This window comes from Falco peregrinus, chromosome 2, assembly GCF_023634155.1.
Source record: "Falco peregrinus isolate bFalPer1 chromosome 2, bFalPer1.pri, whole genome shotgun sequence".
NCBI lineage: Eukaryota > Metazoa > Chordata > Aves > Falconiformes > Falconidae > Falco > Falco peregrinus.
Window position 1 is genome coordinate 40,928,694 of NC_073722.1, and position 19,195 is coordinate 40,947,888.

Below are 19,195 nucleotides of genomic sequence, written 5' to 3' on the forward strand. Positions count from 1 at the left end.
AGACCACAGAGGCTCCTTCACACCTCAACAGGAGTTCAGCTGGGATGGTGGCTTTCACCACAGCACATTCTTAAGCACTTCTTCCTGCTGTGACCACCTCCATACCCTGCTCTGCCTCAGAAGAGCTCTGCCAGCCCTCCATGGGTATCAGCTCTGCATCCTCTTCCTCCAGCACAGCAGTTTGTCACATCTGTCCACCAGCCCCACCACACTCGGACCATATTTCATACAGGGCAGCTTTCTATGAGAAAGGTCAGGGTGCTGGAAAAAGGGAGGAGGCTACAGTTAACATGCCTGGCAGAAGCCTCCAGAAACACGATTTAATAAAAGTGAAGTCAAGCAGCACATACTTGCTTTAACCTTTTTAATTCTTTTCCCATCCCATTATTAGTGCAAATAGCAAAACCCCATGAGACACCACATCAGAGCTGAGCTCTAGACCTAAGCTAGCTCTCCAGGGAAATAAACCCAGCTCTCCTGCTTTACTTGGGGAGGGCTGATTTAACATCCCTACCCCAAAAGAGGAAAACCCCACTGAAATGGAGATTTTCTCCATCTCCCCTGCCTGCTGGCTCTGCTTGAGTCCCCCTCATCACTGAACCTCTCTCTTTGAAAGGGTATCATTTTTGTTCTCTCTCTTTTATCCAGGGGGAAACCTGCCCCCAAATCCTGTTTTAGTCCCCACATTGCCAGAATGTTTTATCCTGGGAAACTTGGAACTGAGGGCTCATGGGACAAAAAAACCCAACAAAACACAAACATCATTTCTGGCCCATGGGGACCAACCCAATGGACTTGGTAGGGTTGGGTGGACACTGGTTGGCTATGTGTCCACAGCTGTCCACATGCTCCTCCAGGCTTGGCTCAGCTGTGCTCGGTCTGAAGGTATCAGAGACACCTGCACAGACTGGCAGAGATAAGGCAGGATTCCAGGAAGACCTGAGCCTTTCTGGAGTGGTACAGGGAGGACATACAGACCCCCTCAGGGGCCTGGACACCTGTGCACCAGTGACTGAACTGAGCTGTGAGAGTCTTTCCCCAAACGCAGAGCCCCCAAGATTTATTGCAATCACCCAAACTCAGCCACACATCTTCTCCCTTCCCCCAGGTGATGAGATCCTCAGCTGGTACGGGCTCAAATTCTCCATTATTCACTGAGGCAACCAAAAAAAAAAATAGTGTTGTGGTGCTTTTTCTTTCCTTTCCTTTATAAGGTTTTACACCTTCGTGGGGCTGAGTGCCTTACAGAGGATCGAGTTAACACCTCAGCAGACTGAACGGTAGTCGTGGGGAATGCTGTCACTCTCTGCAAGATCTCCATCTGCTCCAGCTCAGTTCAACATGGAGCAGCTTCGCCAGCGCTCATGTTTTATGGGTACACCCATCAGGGAAGACCCATGGGCTTCTGTAACTACAGAAATCCTGTTGAGAGAAATAAATCTATGTCGGGTTTTTTTTCCCCCTAGTCCCAGTCTATGCTGGGGCATGACTGCAGAGGCTTTGTCACTCTCGGTGAGGTCATAGCACAGTGCAGACCAGAGCCATGGCTGCTGGGCCCAAGAGGGGCAAAACCAGTTTGATTTTCAGCTGGAACTTTCAGAAAGCATTTTAGGAAGTTCTAATAAATTGTCCCCATGTGAAACCTGTCTCAGCACCAGTAGCTCTGGACCCTGACTGCCTCAGTTGGTAATAAATTCAGCACCAATGCAACCACGAGTAGTTGGAGAATTTCCCCCAAACACAGATGTGAATAGGCCTGGGCAGCTCTGAAGCCAGAGCTGAAATGGCAGGACTGGGGTTTGTGATGGTGATGGAGCTGAGGAAGAGCACCCAGATGTGTGAGGAGTGGTCTCAATGTCTGTTACCAGGTCAAAGACAACTTTTAAAACCATTAGCTGCATGTTATCCACTTCCCACTGCCTAGTTTTGGCCAATCCATGGCACAGCCTAAGGGAGACTAAAATGGAGTAGGGGAATAAAGGGAGCGGGGGGCGGGGAATAAAAAGAAGACAATTTAGGATGCCTCCTGGACAAAAGCATCGTTTTAAAAGCTCAAGTTCATGGGATGACACTCCCAAGGAAGTGATGGAAAGTGTGTTGCTTAAAGTCCTGTTGAATCATCCCAAGGGATGCGCTGGAGGGAGCAATAGTGTATAAGCCTACAGATGGAGCAGGGCTGGAGGAAACCTTCCATTCCCATGGCCACACAAATTGTTCAAACCTGGGAAAAGTGACAGAAATAATTCAAACCTGGGGACTACATGGCCATTTCCAACAGATGCTGTAGAGCTGTGCCCCCTAAAACCCATGCAACCCTCTGGGAGCGCCCAAGGAGGACTGAGAGGCTTAAGAGCAGCTCTTTTGCATAGCAGTGAGTAGGTTTGGGGGACGGGTGCACGCTGCTCCTCCAAGGGTTCACGGAGAGGAGGACAGCCCCATCATCTGCTCCATACCATGTACTGAGTCATGACAGCTTCTGTCCTTGCACCACCCAGCCCAGAGAATTGCTCATCTCTGCATGATGCCAGCCTCCAAAGGGTATAGTAGATACAAGACATGTCTTTAACAGTCTTTTCCTTTTCCTCCTTCTCCTAGTGCCACTGACCTGTGCCTCCACCCCACCTCTACACTGCCATGGCCACGCTAGAGACGCTGCCCGTTCTTAGTGACCCAACTTACCCCAGCCCGGAAAACTTCCACAGTTTTGCTCCCCGGCCATCCCAGCCCATCTCCCAGAGCACCATGGGGAGTGTAGGCAGCGGAGTGGCCAATGACCAAGAGTTCGCCATGAAGAGCGTGGGGACCCGGACACAGAGCAGCAGTCGGCAGACAGAGGGGTCTCGCAATGGGTATTCCACGCGTGAGATCTCCAACCGCTACTCTGGTGAAGAGAAGACGTACAAGTCAGAGAAGGTCTCCAATTCCCTCTACATCAACGGTGACCTGCGCAAGAGTGAGAAGATGAAGATGGACATCTGCGGGAACGTGACCACCAACAATGAGAAGAACATGCCGCCTCCTCCCCAATACCGAGAGCCCAGTAACCCACCAAAGATATTGCCAATCTCCGGCAAACTAGACCAGGTGAGAATCCCCACCTCCTGGAGCAGCTTGATGACCATGGCACATCTCTAACAACACAGACCAGGAAGCCTTGGGCAACGGTACAATTCTGACAGATAGTCTCATTCTTACTAAGTAGATGGCATCGTTTTTATGTACAGACAATGTAATTCTTACTACTTTCTGAGGGAGCACGATCTCAAGTCTTCCACAGCTAAGTTTCCAGCTCATTTAAGTCACTGGCTATTCCAGCCTCCCCAAGATGCTGTGCCTACCTCCCTGACTGATGGGGAGGGAGCTGGAGTCAGCTCAATTTCAGTAGGTCCAGCATCTGAGTCCCACCCTTACGCTTTGTGCCACTTATAGGCAATCTCCAACAGCCCACCGCCACCAAAAGCTGTTGCCTGAAAACATCTATAAGCATCCATTCAAATCGCCAGTGCCCCTTGTGAAGGACAAGTTGACAAGGTTTGAGAACTACCCCTGTAAGCGTTATCGCCCACCCAAGCCCAGTCCTCAGGGCTCATATGGGCTTTGGGGAGCAAACAGCTCCCAGACCTGGAGGAGCAGAGCCCCAGAGCCAGCAGTGCTTTATACAGCCTGAAGCTCTGCTCCAGTGGCTTCTGTAATTTGTGTCCTGGGGACTGCCTTGCACAGTATTATTTCTGCAGCATTTTGTGGCCTTTTCTCCTGGATTGTTAATCTGCCAGCCCCTGTAGTCCATCTCAGTCCTGCAAGCCAGGCACCAGGTTTTTGGTTTCCAACCTTGCCTGCTCACCAGGGCTTATTCTGTTGCTCCTGGAAGGCATTTTCCAAACATCTTTGCTAACACCAAGCAGCTTCCTCTGGGATAATTCTCACCTGAAACCTAACCTGCAGTAGGGGAGACTCAATCCCATTTTGAGGAAAATTTTGTTTCTGCACAAGGAATGCACAAGGAATGCACAAGGATTTAAAACCCTTTCTAAATCCTTTACAGCTGTGGTCCATTCTCCCCCCAGCATGGCTTATGCCCACAGAAAACACATTCAAATGAAGAGCAGCTTCAACATGTTCCCTGCCCGGTGTTGCTGCTGGGGTCACAGCTCCTACCTACTCCTGTCTGAGCATTAGCAGGACATGATGTCCACACAAGGGAGAGATCACTGCTGGCAGGAGGGAAACGTGATGCTCCTGGGGCAAAATGGCTGCTAATCCAAGAGTTCAATTCAGTTTTCAGCAAAAGGGCAATGCACCCTCAAGGCTAGAAGTCCTTCAAAATGTAATCTGTCAAAATCAAAAAGTTGTTTCAATCAGGTCTGGTAGGCAAGTGGTGACCCTCCTTCCTGAGAACCCAAGGAGCATCCTAGGAAAAAATCACAGAGCTTTAGAGTGAGTCAAGAAATTTTTTTTTTTTTCAGCTGGGGCAAGGGAAGACAAAGTGTTGCCCTATGAGTGACCACAGGTCCCTCATGTAAAATCCCAGGTGGCCCAGGGTGTAAAAAGGTTGAGAAATACGGAGCTAGCCCAAGACATCTTAGCTCCATCAGCCCCATCCTGTGCCGATGTGTCTCTTTTGTGTGTTGTTAACAAGCTTCCTGCTATGTTTGATGTGTGGTCCTTTTTCCTTTTGCAGAGCAATGAGCCCTTAGTTAGACCCTCAGCCTTTAAACCAGTAGTTCCTAAAAACTTCCATTCCATGCAGAACCTCTGCCCACCGCAGAGCAACGGGGTGACAGAGAACAGAAAGAGCTTGAACCATGCCAACAGCAATAGCCCGTCCGCACCCAAAAGTGGACTCGACAAGAGCAGCCTTAACAGGACTACAAACCAAGTGGGGGGCCTTTCGGATTCAGGCCGTAACTCGTTAACGAGCCTGCCCACGTATGGGACAGGCTATAGCCAGCATGTGGGTCCAATGAGCGCCTCCACGAGCCACATCAACCGCATCGGTACGACCTACGTGGACAAGAACATCGTGGGATACAATGGGATATCTACCTCAGACAGCGGGCGGTCTTCGAGCAAGAGCACCTCTTCGTTCAACAGACTGAACCATCTAAACGAAACTATGCCTTTCCACTCGCCTTCGACAGATGACATCATCCAAGACCTGGAAGACCGGCTGTGGGAGAAGGAGCAGGAGGTCCTCCAAATGCGAAGGAACTTGGACAAAAGTGAGGCAGCCATCTTCCAAGTCTTTGAGGAGAAGCAGAAGATCTGGGAGAGGGAGATGGAGGACCTGAGGCAAAACTATGCCAACAAATTGCAGCAGGTCTCCAAAAAGGCACAGCGGGCTCAACAGGCCTTGCAGCTCCAAATCTTCAAGCTCCAGCAGGAGAAAAAAAAACTCCAGGATGACATGGGACAACTCCTCCAGCAACGAGAAGAGCTAGAGAAGAAATTTGTGGCTTTTAAGAAGGAGCAGGCTGAGTTTCTCCCGAAGATTGAAGAGACCAAGTGGGAGGTAAGAGCCTTGTCGTAGAAGACCTTGAGTGAGGTTTTCAGTGAGGGCTCCGGTAACCCGAAGCACCTCCCGTTTTCCCTAAGCAGACTCCCCAGGCAGTGGCTATGGGTTGGTGGCCTCTGGGTAACAGATGGCACTTCAGTCACCTCTTCATTTGTCTGAGCCCCAAGCCTGTAGTTTTCAATTAAATTAAAATGAGCACAACTTCTTGTGCACACCTCCTGTGCCGGTTAATAATTTGGCTTCACAGTCTGGTCACTCCAACCTGTGATACATGAATCCAGTTTCAGAGAACACAAATCTTTCCATACAAGTATTAGTGCCTACCAAAAATGGGCTTAAGTCTATTTTAATTAAATTCTTCTAACATCTGTGTTTGGGCAAACCTTGAAACCGCTTTTCAAATATTTAATTTATAATTTTTTTACTTAAGATATAAAGCAAGTGAGCTAAGAATTATACCGATGGCCAAGTTTACCTCATGCTTTCCATTGTAACACGCTGTTTTCAGTTGTTAATAAATTTATCTCTCTTAAAAGGCTGAAAGGCCTCTTTCTAGTTCTCCTTTTGAGTCTTACATACTTTTTTTCTGCTGTTTCTATTTTTAGAACATTTTATCAAAGTCTGTTTGTATAGCCAGTGCTAACATATTTTTTTTTCAGCTTGATTATGGGAAGAATTTTAATCCTTCCATGGACTGGCTAGAAACTTTAAGTTTATTAAGAGTGCAGAGGGAAAATGTAGCTCTAGAATCAGGAAGGCCCAATTCTGCTAATCCTGATGGAAAGTCAATGAAGCTGGGATTAATTAGGTTCTGAAATGTGCTATTTGTAGATGTTTAGAAGAGCTTAAGAGAGGCTTGCTGTAAAATCTCTGCAAGTTACATCCCAGAACAAGCTGGCTGTATTGTCCCACATGATGTCTCCTTGGCCAGCTGCTCTGCCCAGGTCTTTTGTGTCTTCCAGCAAGTTAGGTCTGGAATATTCCCTGATTTTGCACCAGTAAAACTGCAGATGGGCTTCTGGTTATTTGCTTCACTGCTATACTTCTGTCTGCATCAGTGATACTGATGTAAAAATAGGGTTTCAGCTTATGGATCAAGAAACCTAAAAACTGTTGACACCTACACTTGTTGACTCATTGACTTGGCCTCCAGGCTCCATGGACTCTATTGCCTAGATCTCCACAGCACCCAAGTAGAGACCTAAATTTAAGTGTTTTAATCTGTAAGTCAATTCCTTTGCAAGCTGTTCTTCATCATGCATTTCTCTGCCTTTTGGGAAGAGCTAGCCCGTGAAGAGCACTCTCAGTAAGCTGTGCCGGTTGTTAGCCAGGGAGTAACTACACCACTCTAACTACAGCTAAACCAGCACGACACAGTCCTGCATTGGCTGCAGACAAGTGCTGGTGTGGGTGAGGGTACTCTCAGTTAGGTCTGCATGGGGAACCACCATGGCTGTCAGCGCCAGGGAAAGCTCCTACCAGTAGGTAGCAGCAGGAGGCTGTGGGTACTAGCTCTTTAGCCATTTGTAGTAAGCACTAGGCTATCCCCATAGCTGAGCTTTGAGGTCTTACTCAACATTACGCACCAGGCAAGCCCTCTATAGCAGAGAAAGGTGGAGGCTGCAATGAAGGCAATGGAGAGGAGAGTTTGTCTGAGAAGCATTGACCCAACTGGACTGAAGCAGCAAGGGACCTTGCAGGCACCGCAGGAGGGAGGAAAGGCCAAGCATTTCACATGTGACAGGAGACAGGAGCTTCAGGAGGACAGGACAGCCTGCTTTGGACATGCCTGCTATCAACACTATTTTTAATTACACCTGTCCTCTCTGATGACTGGTAGTACCTTGGTGCCACTCCCCAGCCCAGACTCCTACTAGCACAGGTAGGGACTTTCTGTCTCTGCAATCGTTCACAGTAGACAGATCAGATCTGCCAGTGCAGAGCCCTGAAAACCATGGAGTTCATGGGAAAATGAGGTTGTTTTATGGTTCACTTTCAACACCCACCACTATCTGTGCAACTGTAACCTTTGGTGGACTACGCAGGTGCAGAGGAATGTCATATTGAATGGTGACACCTATGTAATGCAAATATACGCTGCAGCGAGGGTATTTCCACAGGGCTTGTGTACCCTGCCACACAGGTGACACAAGCCAGTCAGGATGAAACCTAAAGCTCCGGTGCCCAAGGACGGTGTGTGGCAGTCCCATTTCAGCAAGGGTGGGTCACAGCTCTCTCCTTGATCTTTGGCAGAGGGGCTGCCCTTCTTCCAGCCCTGCCCCAAAGAATTAAATAGCTACCAGTGCCTGTATGGCCCCAGTGAAGCAAACCCTAAAATTTAGTTAACTGAGCTCTTTAGGAGTCTTTGGGAGGGAAAGAGTCATAGGACAAGTAAGTAATATCTACTGTCTCTGCATCCTGTCCTACACTCCCAGAGCGCAGGGAGAGCCTGGGTGGCCTCTGGGTCTGAGATGTTTCTGTCTCAGGCTTGTTCAAGATCCAGATGCCATTGAGGTCAGTGGGAAAACTGCTGAGAGGAGAGGGTTTGAGGTCAAGCACCACAGGCTTGTGGTTAGGTGAGTAAGACGAAGGGCAGCAGGGTGAGGGAAGCTGGGAGGGAAGCATCAGTGCCCGCTCACCACTGGGGAGGACCACAGCGCTTAGCTTAACTGTTTGGTCAGTTCCAGGTGGGAACAGTACCAGGTTCTTAAGAGCCAGGAAGAATCACCAACTCTCCCCAACAAATGCGGTGACAGCCTCTAGGTCTTTGGCACAGTCTGGGTCCTGGTGAAGGCTGGAACTCAGACCCTGGCAGTGCTGTTGGGTTCCCTGAGCCTCCTGCCAACGCAAGGCCACACAGAGGTTTCACGGGCAGTGCAGGAGACAAGCAGCAGTGGTGGCTCCTCACTGCCTTCCTCCTGCCTCACAAATGCTCTCCCTGCAGGTGTGTCAGAAGGCCGGTGAGATCTCTCTGCTCAAGCAGCAGCTGAAGGACTCCCAAGCAGATGTCTCCCAGAAGCTGAATGAGATCGTGGGGCTGCGGACACAGCTCAAGGAAGGTAAGAACTTCCTACGGGAGAAGGAGGAGCAGATCCTCACCCTGAAGGACTCCTACAGCTCCAAGAGTGTCAACCTGGAGATCTGTGAGAGTGAGCTGCAGCGGAAGATGAGCGAGGTCCAAGTGCTGAGAGAAAAACTGAACCACTGTGAGCTGGAGGTCTCTGGCCTGAAGCGAACACTTGCCAGCATGGGACCTCCAGGACCTTTTGGTGGGGACCTTGGTGAGAAGCTGCGGGACCCACTGGCCTGTGAGAGCGACGAAGCCAAGATGCAGCGGCAGAGTGAAGACAGCGTCAACACACTGCGGAAGGAGGTGGAGCGGCTCCAGACGGAGCTGAAGCTGGAGCGGCAGCAGCGGGAGCAGCAGGTGATGGACTTCGAGGAAGAACGGCGCACATGGCAAGAAGAAAAGGAGAAGGTCATCAAGTACCAGAAGCAGCTGCAACTGAACTACGTGGAGATGTATCAGAAGAACCAGCTCCTGGAGCACAAGGTGAACGAGATGAACACGAAGGCCACCAGCCCCCCGCACACCGAGGAGAAAAAACCATGGACTCCCTCCAGACTTGAGCGAATAGAGTCCACCGAGATCTGAGGTGGGACCAACACAATACAACATAACATTTTTATTGCTGTGCATGTACTACCTACTCAAGCCAGTGATCTTTCGAAGGATAATACACTACCGTAGGAGTGGTGTGAGTCTGCTCCCACCAAGCTCCATCACCCTTACTCTATACTTCTGTGCTCCGTAGGTAAAATAACTGTGGATGTGCGTTAGTTTTCTATCAATAATGCAACATCTCTTCTGTTTTTTTCCCTAGTACAGCTGGTGAGGGTCTGTTGGCTCTTTTGTAATCTGCCGTGACTGTTACTCCGCTAGAGGCTGCCATCCTCTCTCCTACAATTCACCCCTCTTTGGTTGGTTGTTTTGGAGGGTTGTATTTGGTTTCTTTGGTTTTCCAAGCATTTATGTGCAGCAAAACAGTTCAAAGTGGCAGGTTTTTTTTCAGGGCATTTTTAGCCACATTGGCTAATGGAGCAAAGCTCTCGGGATCATGAGCAAACTCACTGCTCTGTATCAAGTATCCTGTCTAGACAGTGGTCTTAGTGAAGTCAGTGAGAGGTTGGCCACTGATTTCAGTGAAACCAGACATATCTCTACCAGATGACTCCCTCTTGCCAGCCCATGGCTACCATGGTTGTGAGAGGTTAGGAAATCCTTCAGGAGCAGGAGGATCCTGTCCTGGTAACGCAAACCAACAAGGAATGATGGCCCAGCAGGAGCCTCTTTGGAGGCTCAGCAGAGCTTAACATATGCTGTGTTTTCATTTTGTTGTGGTTTCCTTCCACAGTTCCACTCCTCTCCTGGGTTGTGACCAACATTGGGAGTAGAAATACCCTCCCACCTCTGCCTTGGTCCCCCTATTCCTACCATATACTCAAGCTGGCTACAGCAAGAAAATAACTTGCAAATCCAAGCTAGTTTCCCTTTCCAAGAGCCCTCGCACTTCCCAAAGTCAATAAAATCAAGGTTTGGGGAAGGCTCCAAACCTGTGGGATGTTTATGCAAACTGAAACTTTAGCAGTTTGCCCCAGCAGAGGGGGGCAATTGTGCTACCCCATTCCCAAAGGAGAGACGCTTTGGTACACTCCCCCAGAGTCTACTTTAAGTAGGCCAGAGTCTACTTAAAAAACGGCATCAGAGCCTCACTCAGGAGTTGCAGTGAGCACACATCAGCATTACAGCTAGGTTGCAACAGGGGGAGCATCAGCCTTCAGTACAGCCATTGCAAACTGCACCCATAGCAATCCCACATGGAATCACGTATTCCAGGGACAGAGATAACGCAGGCTTAGCTTAAGAAAATATTCAGCTACTAACTCTGAGCATAATAGCAGTCATCAGGAGGGAAAACACTTAAGATCATGCAAGTGCTTATGCCCTGGAAGAATAATAATCAGATCCTACATGCACAGTCACCGAGAACGGTGCAGGCAGCAAAAACCAGCATTCAGCTTGAAAAGGTGGGCAAAGTGGGCTGGATTCTCCCTTTCATGGACACTTTTTTACTGTGATTCACAGTAAAGAGGAAAAAAATGTTGCAAAGTGGGGTTTCCACTGCCTGGGCAGTGGCCAAAGGATCAACACAAGTGGGAATTTTGGCTCTTTGTTCTGGGGAGCAGCTAGAAGAAGAAAGTTAGAATTAGCACTGAGATGTCTGGGAATGTATGTGAGGTGACTCCAGGGAGACTTCGGCCAGCAAGGAAGAACCTTAGGGTGTTGAAGGGATGAAGACCTTCCAAACAAAAGCCCCAAAGCTACACATTTCCCATGTTCCCTTCCCCAAAAGCTCCCCCTCTCCATCACCAGGTCTGACCTTCAAGTTGGGAACAAACATGGTGGTGAGCTTCAGATGGAGCAGAGGCTGAACAGAAGAGAGGAGACCTCTGTTAGTCCCACCAACCTCCAGCCAAATTCAGAATTAAGAGGCAGGAACTGTTGGTGGCTGGCAGCGATCCCTAGAGCTGAATGTGCATGAGATGTGCACAGATGCAGATGTGCAATGGACCAGGGCATTTCAAGATCCCAGTTGACGGCACCTGGCTTTTCCCATCTCTTCTGCCTGTGCCTTTGGAGCTGGAGGAGGACACAACCTATGAGTCTGGAAAACACCAGGGCAGCTCAGGTTAAGCCCCTCTCTCAGGACCAGCCATAGAAAGGGGGACTAGGTCAGCTTTGACCCCTGAAGGGTGTGGAGAAGAGTCCCACTATGGATCCTGCAGATGCTCCCAGTGCTCTTGGACATCAGCCTGCACACCCCACCGAGGACAGAGTGCAGCTGCCTGCGGGTGCCACCCAGCAGCAGACTTCACCATGCCAAGGGAGACACACACATGCTCCACGCAAGCTTACACTCGGCCAGGCAAGTCCTAGAGCTTTGTCCATTTCACACACTGGGCCTTCAAGATGGAGTCAAACATCCCACAATGTCAGGCTTGGAGATCTGGTGTCTTGAGTCATCTCAGCTTTCTGTGCTTCTATTTCTACATCAGACAAACGCACGTTGTCTTCCTTCCCAAAGCAGCTGTGGTGCATCTGTGCTTGTGAAGGGTTTTGCAGCCCTTGGGCAAAAGGGCAAAGCATAGAGAAATTGCAAGAGGCTTAGACTCAGATGGTTGCATGCTAGTTTTGAGGCCACCGCATGAAAAGCAAACCCAACAGCAAGTGCCCTCACCACACCATAGGTGTAATAACCTGCAAGGTCACTTCTACCTGTGCTCCTCCTGGCCCCACTGACGTTGAGGTTGGTTTCCCACCAACCATAGCAGAACCAGCGTGTCAGCCAGTGGTTCAAGAACACCCACAGGGATTAAGTTTCAAGGATCTGTTGTTGCTGTGGTGTGCACAATTCCCCGCTGTATTAACGCTCAAGAGGAACAGACACCAGCATCACCCTGAGGGACACCTTCTCAGCAGAACTCCTTGCTAATCCACAGGCAGGAGAAGCAGGGGCTTGTCTGCCCTCCCCACATACCCGCAGCAGTCAGACAAGCCCTCCAGCATGCTGAGTATGTTCTGTTATCTTTTTTCTAGATCTTTTTTTGCAGTGGTGCAAGGAATGAGTGTATCTTGATGGACCCAGTGAAAGCCAGAAGCATATGGGTTTGTCTGACTGCTGGAGAGTGCTTGATCACCCAGGGACTTAATGGCCTCACAGTGCATCCATCAGGGACTGCAGAGCAATATGGGATGGAGCAGGAGTGGCAAGGAGAGATTTTCCACCTTGGAGGAGGAAAGGTACACTTGCTTCACCTTCTTCTTCACTGCATCACTTTAATCTACAATTTTGATCCAGACCTGAGCAACCCCGATTGTGGCCATTCCCTGGATGACAGAGAGCCTTGCAGACACCCGTTAAGACACTGTGTCACTGATGGGGGTGTTCTCTTTCTTGGGATTCACCCAGCATCCCATCCCCCAAGCACTCAGCTGTCCTGCAGAAACCAACTCCCTGTGCTACTACGGTGACATAAAATACAGATGGTTTTGGAAAATGCCCCAGCCAAGCTGCCATGCAGGATTCCTGTTCTTCAGGAAGCATTCATGGTAGTTTGGCTGGGGCACCTGCCTGAAGAACAGGAATCCTCCCTACAACTAAGGTGGATGGACTCCTCCCCATCATGTCCTCTCCCATGTGTGAGCACTGTGTGGCCACATGGTGGTAACCAGTCTTTCTCAGAGGTGACTGTTCTTTGCTTAGCAGAGGTGGAGAAAAATGATGGTGGGACACCTGGGTTCCTGTCATTTGTGCTCAGACCTGGCCCAGATGGGAGCTCACCTAGCTCTTCCCAGATCTTTTACCCACTGACAGGATGAGGTCTTCCATCACAAGCTAGGTGTGCATTGAGGCCCTGGGGTCTTAGTCTTGGAGCAAGATATACAAGGGGTGCTAGACTAGTGTTTTGACGACATATCCCAGGAACGGCCAAGGAGACTGACATCATGTCTTTTAGAGGCTCAGGCAGGGCTGATAAAGTATTTCTATCCCATGAAACTCAACACAGAGTTTGGGCTTGACTGTAACCCAGCCATCTCCTCCATCTTTGCTCAACCAGCTCTGGAGCTGATGGGATTCAGTGTGACATACTGGCTCCCATGTAATTCTCCAAGTACCACCCTCAACATTTTTGCACGTGGTTAGTGTCTCTCCTGAAACAAGTCATCTCTAACTTGCCATTGGCCAACAGCAAAAGCTGTGGTCACGAGGGTCTCAGGTCAGTTGCCCACACATGAGGTCCAGAGACAGAGATGCCCTGGGGTACCTGATACATGGGGCTGGCCAGCACGACCCAAGATCTATAGGAGACCCAGGCCAGTGGTGGGAAGACCTGGAGCACCTCTAGTGGCACATCACCCACGTGCGAGCAACTGAGTCATGCTCCAAGCATATCCACATGGCCATTATATGAGCAAACAGGACACTGGTCAGCTCCAGCAATTCCCATCCATGAGGATCTGGGCTAAGCAGGCTATCCTGGTGCCAGGGAAGGTCTAAGCAGCCCCCTCTTACCACTGGCTGTGAGTAGGGCTGCTCTGCTCCACCATCATGTTGATGTCACTGTAAGATGCTGACCCTCCTGGGCTACTTCCCCTCAGACAGCCAACACTCCTGTCTCGCCCTGAGGGTGAACACTGCAACCATTGCACGTTGTTGTGCTTCACACAGTCCCACTTAGCTTCTGCCACTGCCTTGTGGCAGACGGCTGCACTGTTCCTGCTGTCATTGGCATCGTGCCGGAGGGAGATCACCTCCGGGTTTCCACACTCAAGATAGGAATCAAATTGTTGCTCCTATGCTGCTATGTTATATGGAGACAAGTGTACTTGGATGTAAATAACAGCCCAGCTCTGCAGATACAAAGATTAAATGAGCAGACAAGAAATCTCTGGGGCTTCTATATTGGTAAGCGGGATCAACAGGAGCAGCCAATACTGTGTTTGAGTGCTGAGTGCTACTCGGAGGGTGCTGAGCACCCCCTGAGCTTTTGCTGGCTGCACTGAAAATGGGGGCGGGGGGGGGGCTCAGCACCTCCCAGGAAGGCAGTCCACTTGGGATTGACTCCAAGAGAGCTGCCTGGTGTCACTCTGTCCTGCTTTGCTGCTCGCTGACATCCTGCACTAGGATTTGCAATTGTCCCCTGGTTAAGGCTGAAGTCACCTCTGCCCATCCTCGTGTTGCACCAAAATCCCTTGCAGACAGAGCCCTGCTGCCCATGAGCTCTGCCCATGGAAAGGACCACCCCACCCCACCCCTGCAGTGGCACTTTATAGCTTGCTCAAGACAGCGAGCTCATGAGCAACATGACCAAAGATCTCCGAAGGGCACTGGACTGCGTGCTTGGAGCTGCCTCCCGGTTTTCCTGGGGAGGGATGAGGCTGGTGCAGGCCGGAAAAGAGGAACGAGAGCTGGCAGGGGACAGGAGAGGGCTTGGATTTCCCTGTGTCCCACTTGGGAATGTTTGCAGGTCCATGAGGGGCCTCTCTTGTGCTAGATAGGACAGGATGGAAAGGAGTTCCTGGGTGAGCCGATTGTCCCCAGTTGGTTACACCAGCATCCTCCATAGCTGTGCCAACTAGCTCCCCACACTGCCCAGGGAGAGTGTGGACCGGCAGCTGTTCCCACGAGGCAGGATGGATGCAATTCCCCTTTTTTCCTGGGGATAAAAGAGGATGCATGCCAAGCCATTACACTTGTCTTCAGGGCAACAGGTCTCCTCTAGTTTAGCAACAGGTGTTGCAACAGGGTCCAGTCAAGGGTTTGTTCTGGCTCAGTGTGAACTGGCCAGGAGAATGTGTATCCTGAGAGCTGGTGGTCCTGCTGGCTGCCCCCTTGATATCCTCTCCCCAGCTCACCCCAGGGTGTCCTCAGCACCCTCCTTACCAGGGAACCATCTTCTGAGCTGAAGGCACCACGGGCTTTGCTTCTCCTGCTGAAGGCATCTCTGCCCACCTTAGCTCCATGAAGCCTCCTGAACCTGGTCCCAGCCTTGGCAAGTGGAGCATGGGTCAGCGGGAGATCTGTGCTCCTCCGCCCACAGTGCTCCTGTGGATGGGTTCTCAGCTGGCCCTGGGCACATGCCTTTTCACCACTCCTCTGCTCCCCAGCTCTGCTCAGCCTTCTCCACTCCATTCCTGCCAAGACCATGAGAGCCTGCTGACGTGCAGTGCCAGTCCTCACTCCTGTCCTGGATGGGAGCAGGTCCAACTTGCCGTTACTTTAACCCAACCCTTCAGCCTAAGCCTTGAAAGCCACTTTATAGAGTTACTTTTCATCAAGCCCCCTTGCTAAAAATCTGCTCATTGTGTTGCCTGTGCCCTGTTCCTCCTCTGCCCCAGCTCTCCAGATTCTCCTGCCTCCTTTTGGATCATCACCCATTGTCCCAGGAACAGTCAGCGCCTCTCCCAATACTCTCCCAGATACATCTGAACAAGCCAGAACTGAAACCCAAAGCTGCCCCTGAGAGTGGCGTGCCCTGATGTTGCCCTCAGAGGAGCTTTCTAGGCTACTGATCCTCACCTCTTCCATCCATCATTCCCATGTCAGCTAGATCAGCTTTACCTCCAAGAGCAACCTTGCTTCTCGGTGAAGGACATCCCTGTGGCTTGCAATCACTTGCCACCATTGCATGGGGCTTCACACCATGGCAGCACCACACCCAGCCAGCTCTGGGGCCTCCCCGGTCCTTCCACCCTCTGGAAAGACAGTGGGGTGAGGAGTGTACGAGCATCCCTGGTCTGTAGGGGTACGCAGCGCCCATGCCACATGGTCCCCAGTGTATTGAGGGGGTGGGATCACATCCAGCTGTTTGCAGATGTTGGCTTCCCGATAGGATGTTCTATGCTGGCAGTGCAACTGCCAGCAACACCAGAAATGAGCTTCTGCATTTTCAGGATAAGCCTCCTCCCTGATACTCCCAATGAAGGGGATAATGTCAGGTCTGGAGCCTGGGACAAGCTATAGCACACAGGGCTGTGTTTTCATGGCTCTTTTACAGATCTGTTTTCTCAGGCAGAAAGTCTCTGCTTTCTGTCACAAAGCAATAGGTTTTTCTAGAGAGAGTTAAAAGGGACTATTCCCAACTCTGATACCTACAGGCAAGCCAATGTTCCCTTGCATACCTTTATAGCTCCAGCCCTAGGCTCTCCTCCTTTGGAAAGGGAGTCAAAGGCCAGTCTGGCTCCCACTAACCACCAATGGTTTGAGCTAGGTGGTCCCCATTTGTCTGGAGAGCCCAGAGCTGCCGATGTCCAGCAGTCTGGGTCCCCAGGAGGTGTGGTCCATCCCCCTCTGGTGCCCATCCTATGACTGTTACTGGGTCCCTGCAGCAGGTCTTCTCCATCAGCTCACACACGTGGGAGCCGCCGGGTCCCATGGGGTGACTGAGCTCACAGAGTCACATTTGGTGACAGCCACACACCAGTGGGAGACCATGACATGGGTGGGCTCTGCCGTTCCGGTAAGCCAGACTGTCCTAGGAGCCTTCTTGGAGTAGAAGGTCCCCTTTTCCCCACGGGTGGCACGTGGGTTCCCTTCCAGTGGCTGAAAGGGGACAAAACGTGCATGGGCAGAGCTCCGCCACCGGTGCCAAAACGTCCTACCACCGGTGCAAAAAAATGCTGCACAACCGACCAATGTGTCTATGCAGTCCCTTTCCACGCAGCGGTGTCCCCGCAGTGCCCAGCCCAGGGCTGGAGCTCCTCCAAGGTGTCTTCGTTTGCACTCACTCGGACCTGGTAAATGCTGTGAGCCAAGAGGAATTCCTCTTGGTCTTTGTCTTGCACCGGGCAGTACGCTTGCGAGGGTTTCCTCATCCTAAATTGATGCACATCGCTTAGTCACCTGTCTTGTGCGTCTGTTTTCCAGCAGATCAATAGGTGTCCCCCGCAAACCCAGCTCCCCCAGGGGAGAACGTCAGGTTGGGCCAGCCAGTGCCCCCGAGCAAGCCTGCTGTCTGATTTCACCAGCAATAACAGCCCTGCGGAGCAGCGGCCAGAGCTCTCTGCTGCCGCTACACCACCGGGCGAGGGCAAGCTGCAGGCTGTGTCTGTGTGTAGGACCTCTGCATTAGACCCTTCGTCCAACGTTGTGGACCTCCCCAACTGTAAATTCAGCCCCAGCCTTGTGCTTTCTTTCCTCTCGTTCGTTTTTCAATGCCTCAGTCTCTCTCTGCTCTTACTGTGAATTCAAACCAGAAGTGTTCTGAACTCGACTCTGTTACTGTTTTTGTTTCTGCGTTGACTGTTGCTGGTTCTCCGAACGGCGTTTAATAAGACTTTGCAAAAAAAAAGAAGAAAAATTTTAAAAATAATAAAAAAATATATACATATATATATAAATAAATATATATATATACACACACGCTTAAAAAATAAAGTATTAAAAAAAGAACTCCATAAAGCTGGGTGTCTCTCCTGTCCACCGGTCACTTCCAAACACCGTTGTCTTGACTTTGCCTCTGGTGTATTTAAAGACAAGAGGCTGAAAAAGAAAGAGATAAAACGCAGCATTCTGGGATTTTTGTACAGCAAAGGTGTATCCGTTTCCCAAATTCTTGTTAAAACTGTCCCACACTTCCCAACGTACTGCTAGTCTGTTGTATGTTTCCATGGGTTATCAAGATGTGAAGAGCTACTGCCTTTGCGATTTTCTACAGTGACTATATATATATATATATCTGTACAGAGGTATGTATATATATAAATATATATGAAGATCTATATGTATACGTATCTCTCATTCTCCTATCTCTACCTGACTGTGAAGGATTTTTATTGGGCAAAATAAAATGGAGAAAGCCCCATTTTAAAAACCTGACTGTGCAGCTTGTCTAATTGTGTTGGGGGAAGGAGAAGCAGCAAGACTCATGGCGGGGGAGGGGGGGCGGCGTTGGGAGGGACCTGCAGCCGGGCTGGGGAACTGCAAGGTGGCTGCACCTTGGGCATACCAGAACCCTCCAGTCGAGAGCTTCCTCGTGGCTCCCGTCCCACAGGATGGAGAGCAGTCCGGTATGTTGGAGCAGGAGCGGAGAGGTGGAGGCTGCCAGGAGCAGAGTAGGATGTGGCACGTGTCCGTGTCCGGATGGGATGTTCCCCAGCCCTGCTTTCCCAGGGCACAAGGGCTACTCGGGTTCTTCAAGCACTTGAGAACAAGCATCATGAGGCCATGCTGGTTGCCATAGGGCTGGGCAAGACATCTGGGTTTGAGGTCTCACCCCGGTCCATAGCTCAGATCCCCATGGATGTGCCTGGAGCCATCAAGGATGTCCCAGAGCTGATTAGAACAGACACAGACTTCCCATTGGTCCCACAGCCAATGTCCAAGACCTCCCAGCTTCATGTAGGTGACTGAATTGCCCCCAAGCCTACACCACAGGCTCCTAAGCCTGTTCCAGGTGAGGACACACTGGGGAAGACAAAACCCAGGTGGAGATGCCAGGCATGGCCTGGAGCCAGCTGCAGTGGTAGGAACCCACCATGAGCTAATTCCCGTTCCCTCCCATGCCAAGACCTCGCTCGAAGCAGCCTCACCTCCCATTGCAGCACCTCCCTGGGCTTTCCCCAGCTCTGGGGCTCAGGGGCTGTCACGCCCCAGAGAAACCTCCACTGTGCTGAGGCTGTAAGGCTGGGAAGGGAGATGGTTTGAGGGAGCTGCGGTACAGGCTGCAGGGAACAGGGCAGGGAGGTGTGGGATGTCCAGCACTGGCCGTACCAATGCTGGGTTGGAGAACACGACTGCTTCCCTGCCAGGAGTGGCTGAAGGAGTGGAAAACACAAGCAGTCAAAATGCAGCAAATCCATGCTGGATCCCTGGATGGTTGGGGTGGGGAGGAGGATGTAGCCAGGGAGGAGGTTTTGGAGGCTGACCACAGGCCCAGGCTGATTTTGCCTTCCCTCACAACCAGGGAGTTAACCCGATGTCCAAAAAATCCCACCAATTCAGTTTTTTACTCAAATGAATCCTACCCCAGCTGCTTTGTCAGCAGCACATTAAAGCAACGTTTAGATCAAAATTATTTTTCTAAAAACCCCTCAACAAACTCAGCGCTTTTCCCAACACC

The 19,195-nt window shown here is 50.7% G+C and overlaps 1 protein-coding gene across 4 annotated transcripts in view; it reads left to right on the forward strand.

Annotated features, from left to right (window-relative positions):
- LZTS3 (leucine zipper tumor suppressor family member 3) overlaps window positions 1–17,952 on the forward strand; it is a 55,958-nt gene extending 38,006 nt beyond the window's left edge. For 3 of the 4 annotated variants that reach the window (XM_055796130.1, XM_027777177.2, XM_005230642.3), the window contains exons 2-4: window positions 2,596–3,084; window positions 4,679–5,509; window positions 8,457–17,952. In XM_055796130.1, coding sequence (XP_055652105.1) covers window positions 2,635–3,084; window positions 4,679–5,509; window positions 8,457–9,167 — 1,992 coding nt within the window. In that variant the 5' untranslated portion in view covers window positions 2,596–2,634 and the 3' untranslated portion in view covers window positions 9,168–17,952. The remainder of the gene's footprint in view (window positions 1–2,595; window positions 3,085–4,678; window positions 5,510–8,456) is intronic. The other variant, XM_027777180.2, reaches the window with a different exon arrangement.
- The last annotated feature ends 1,243 nt before the right edge of the window (window positions 17,953–19,195 follow it).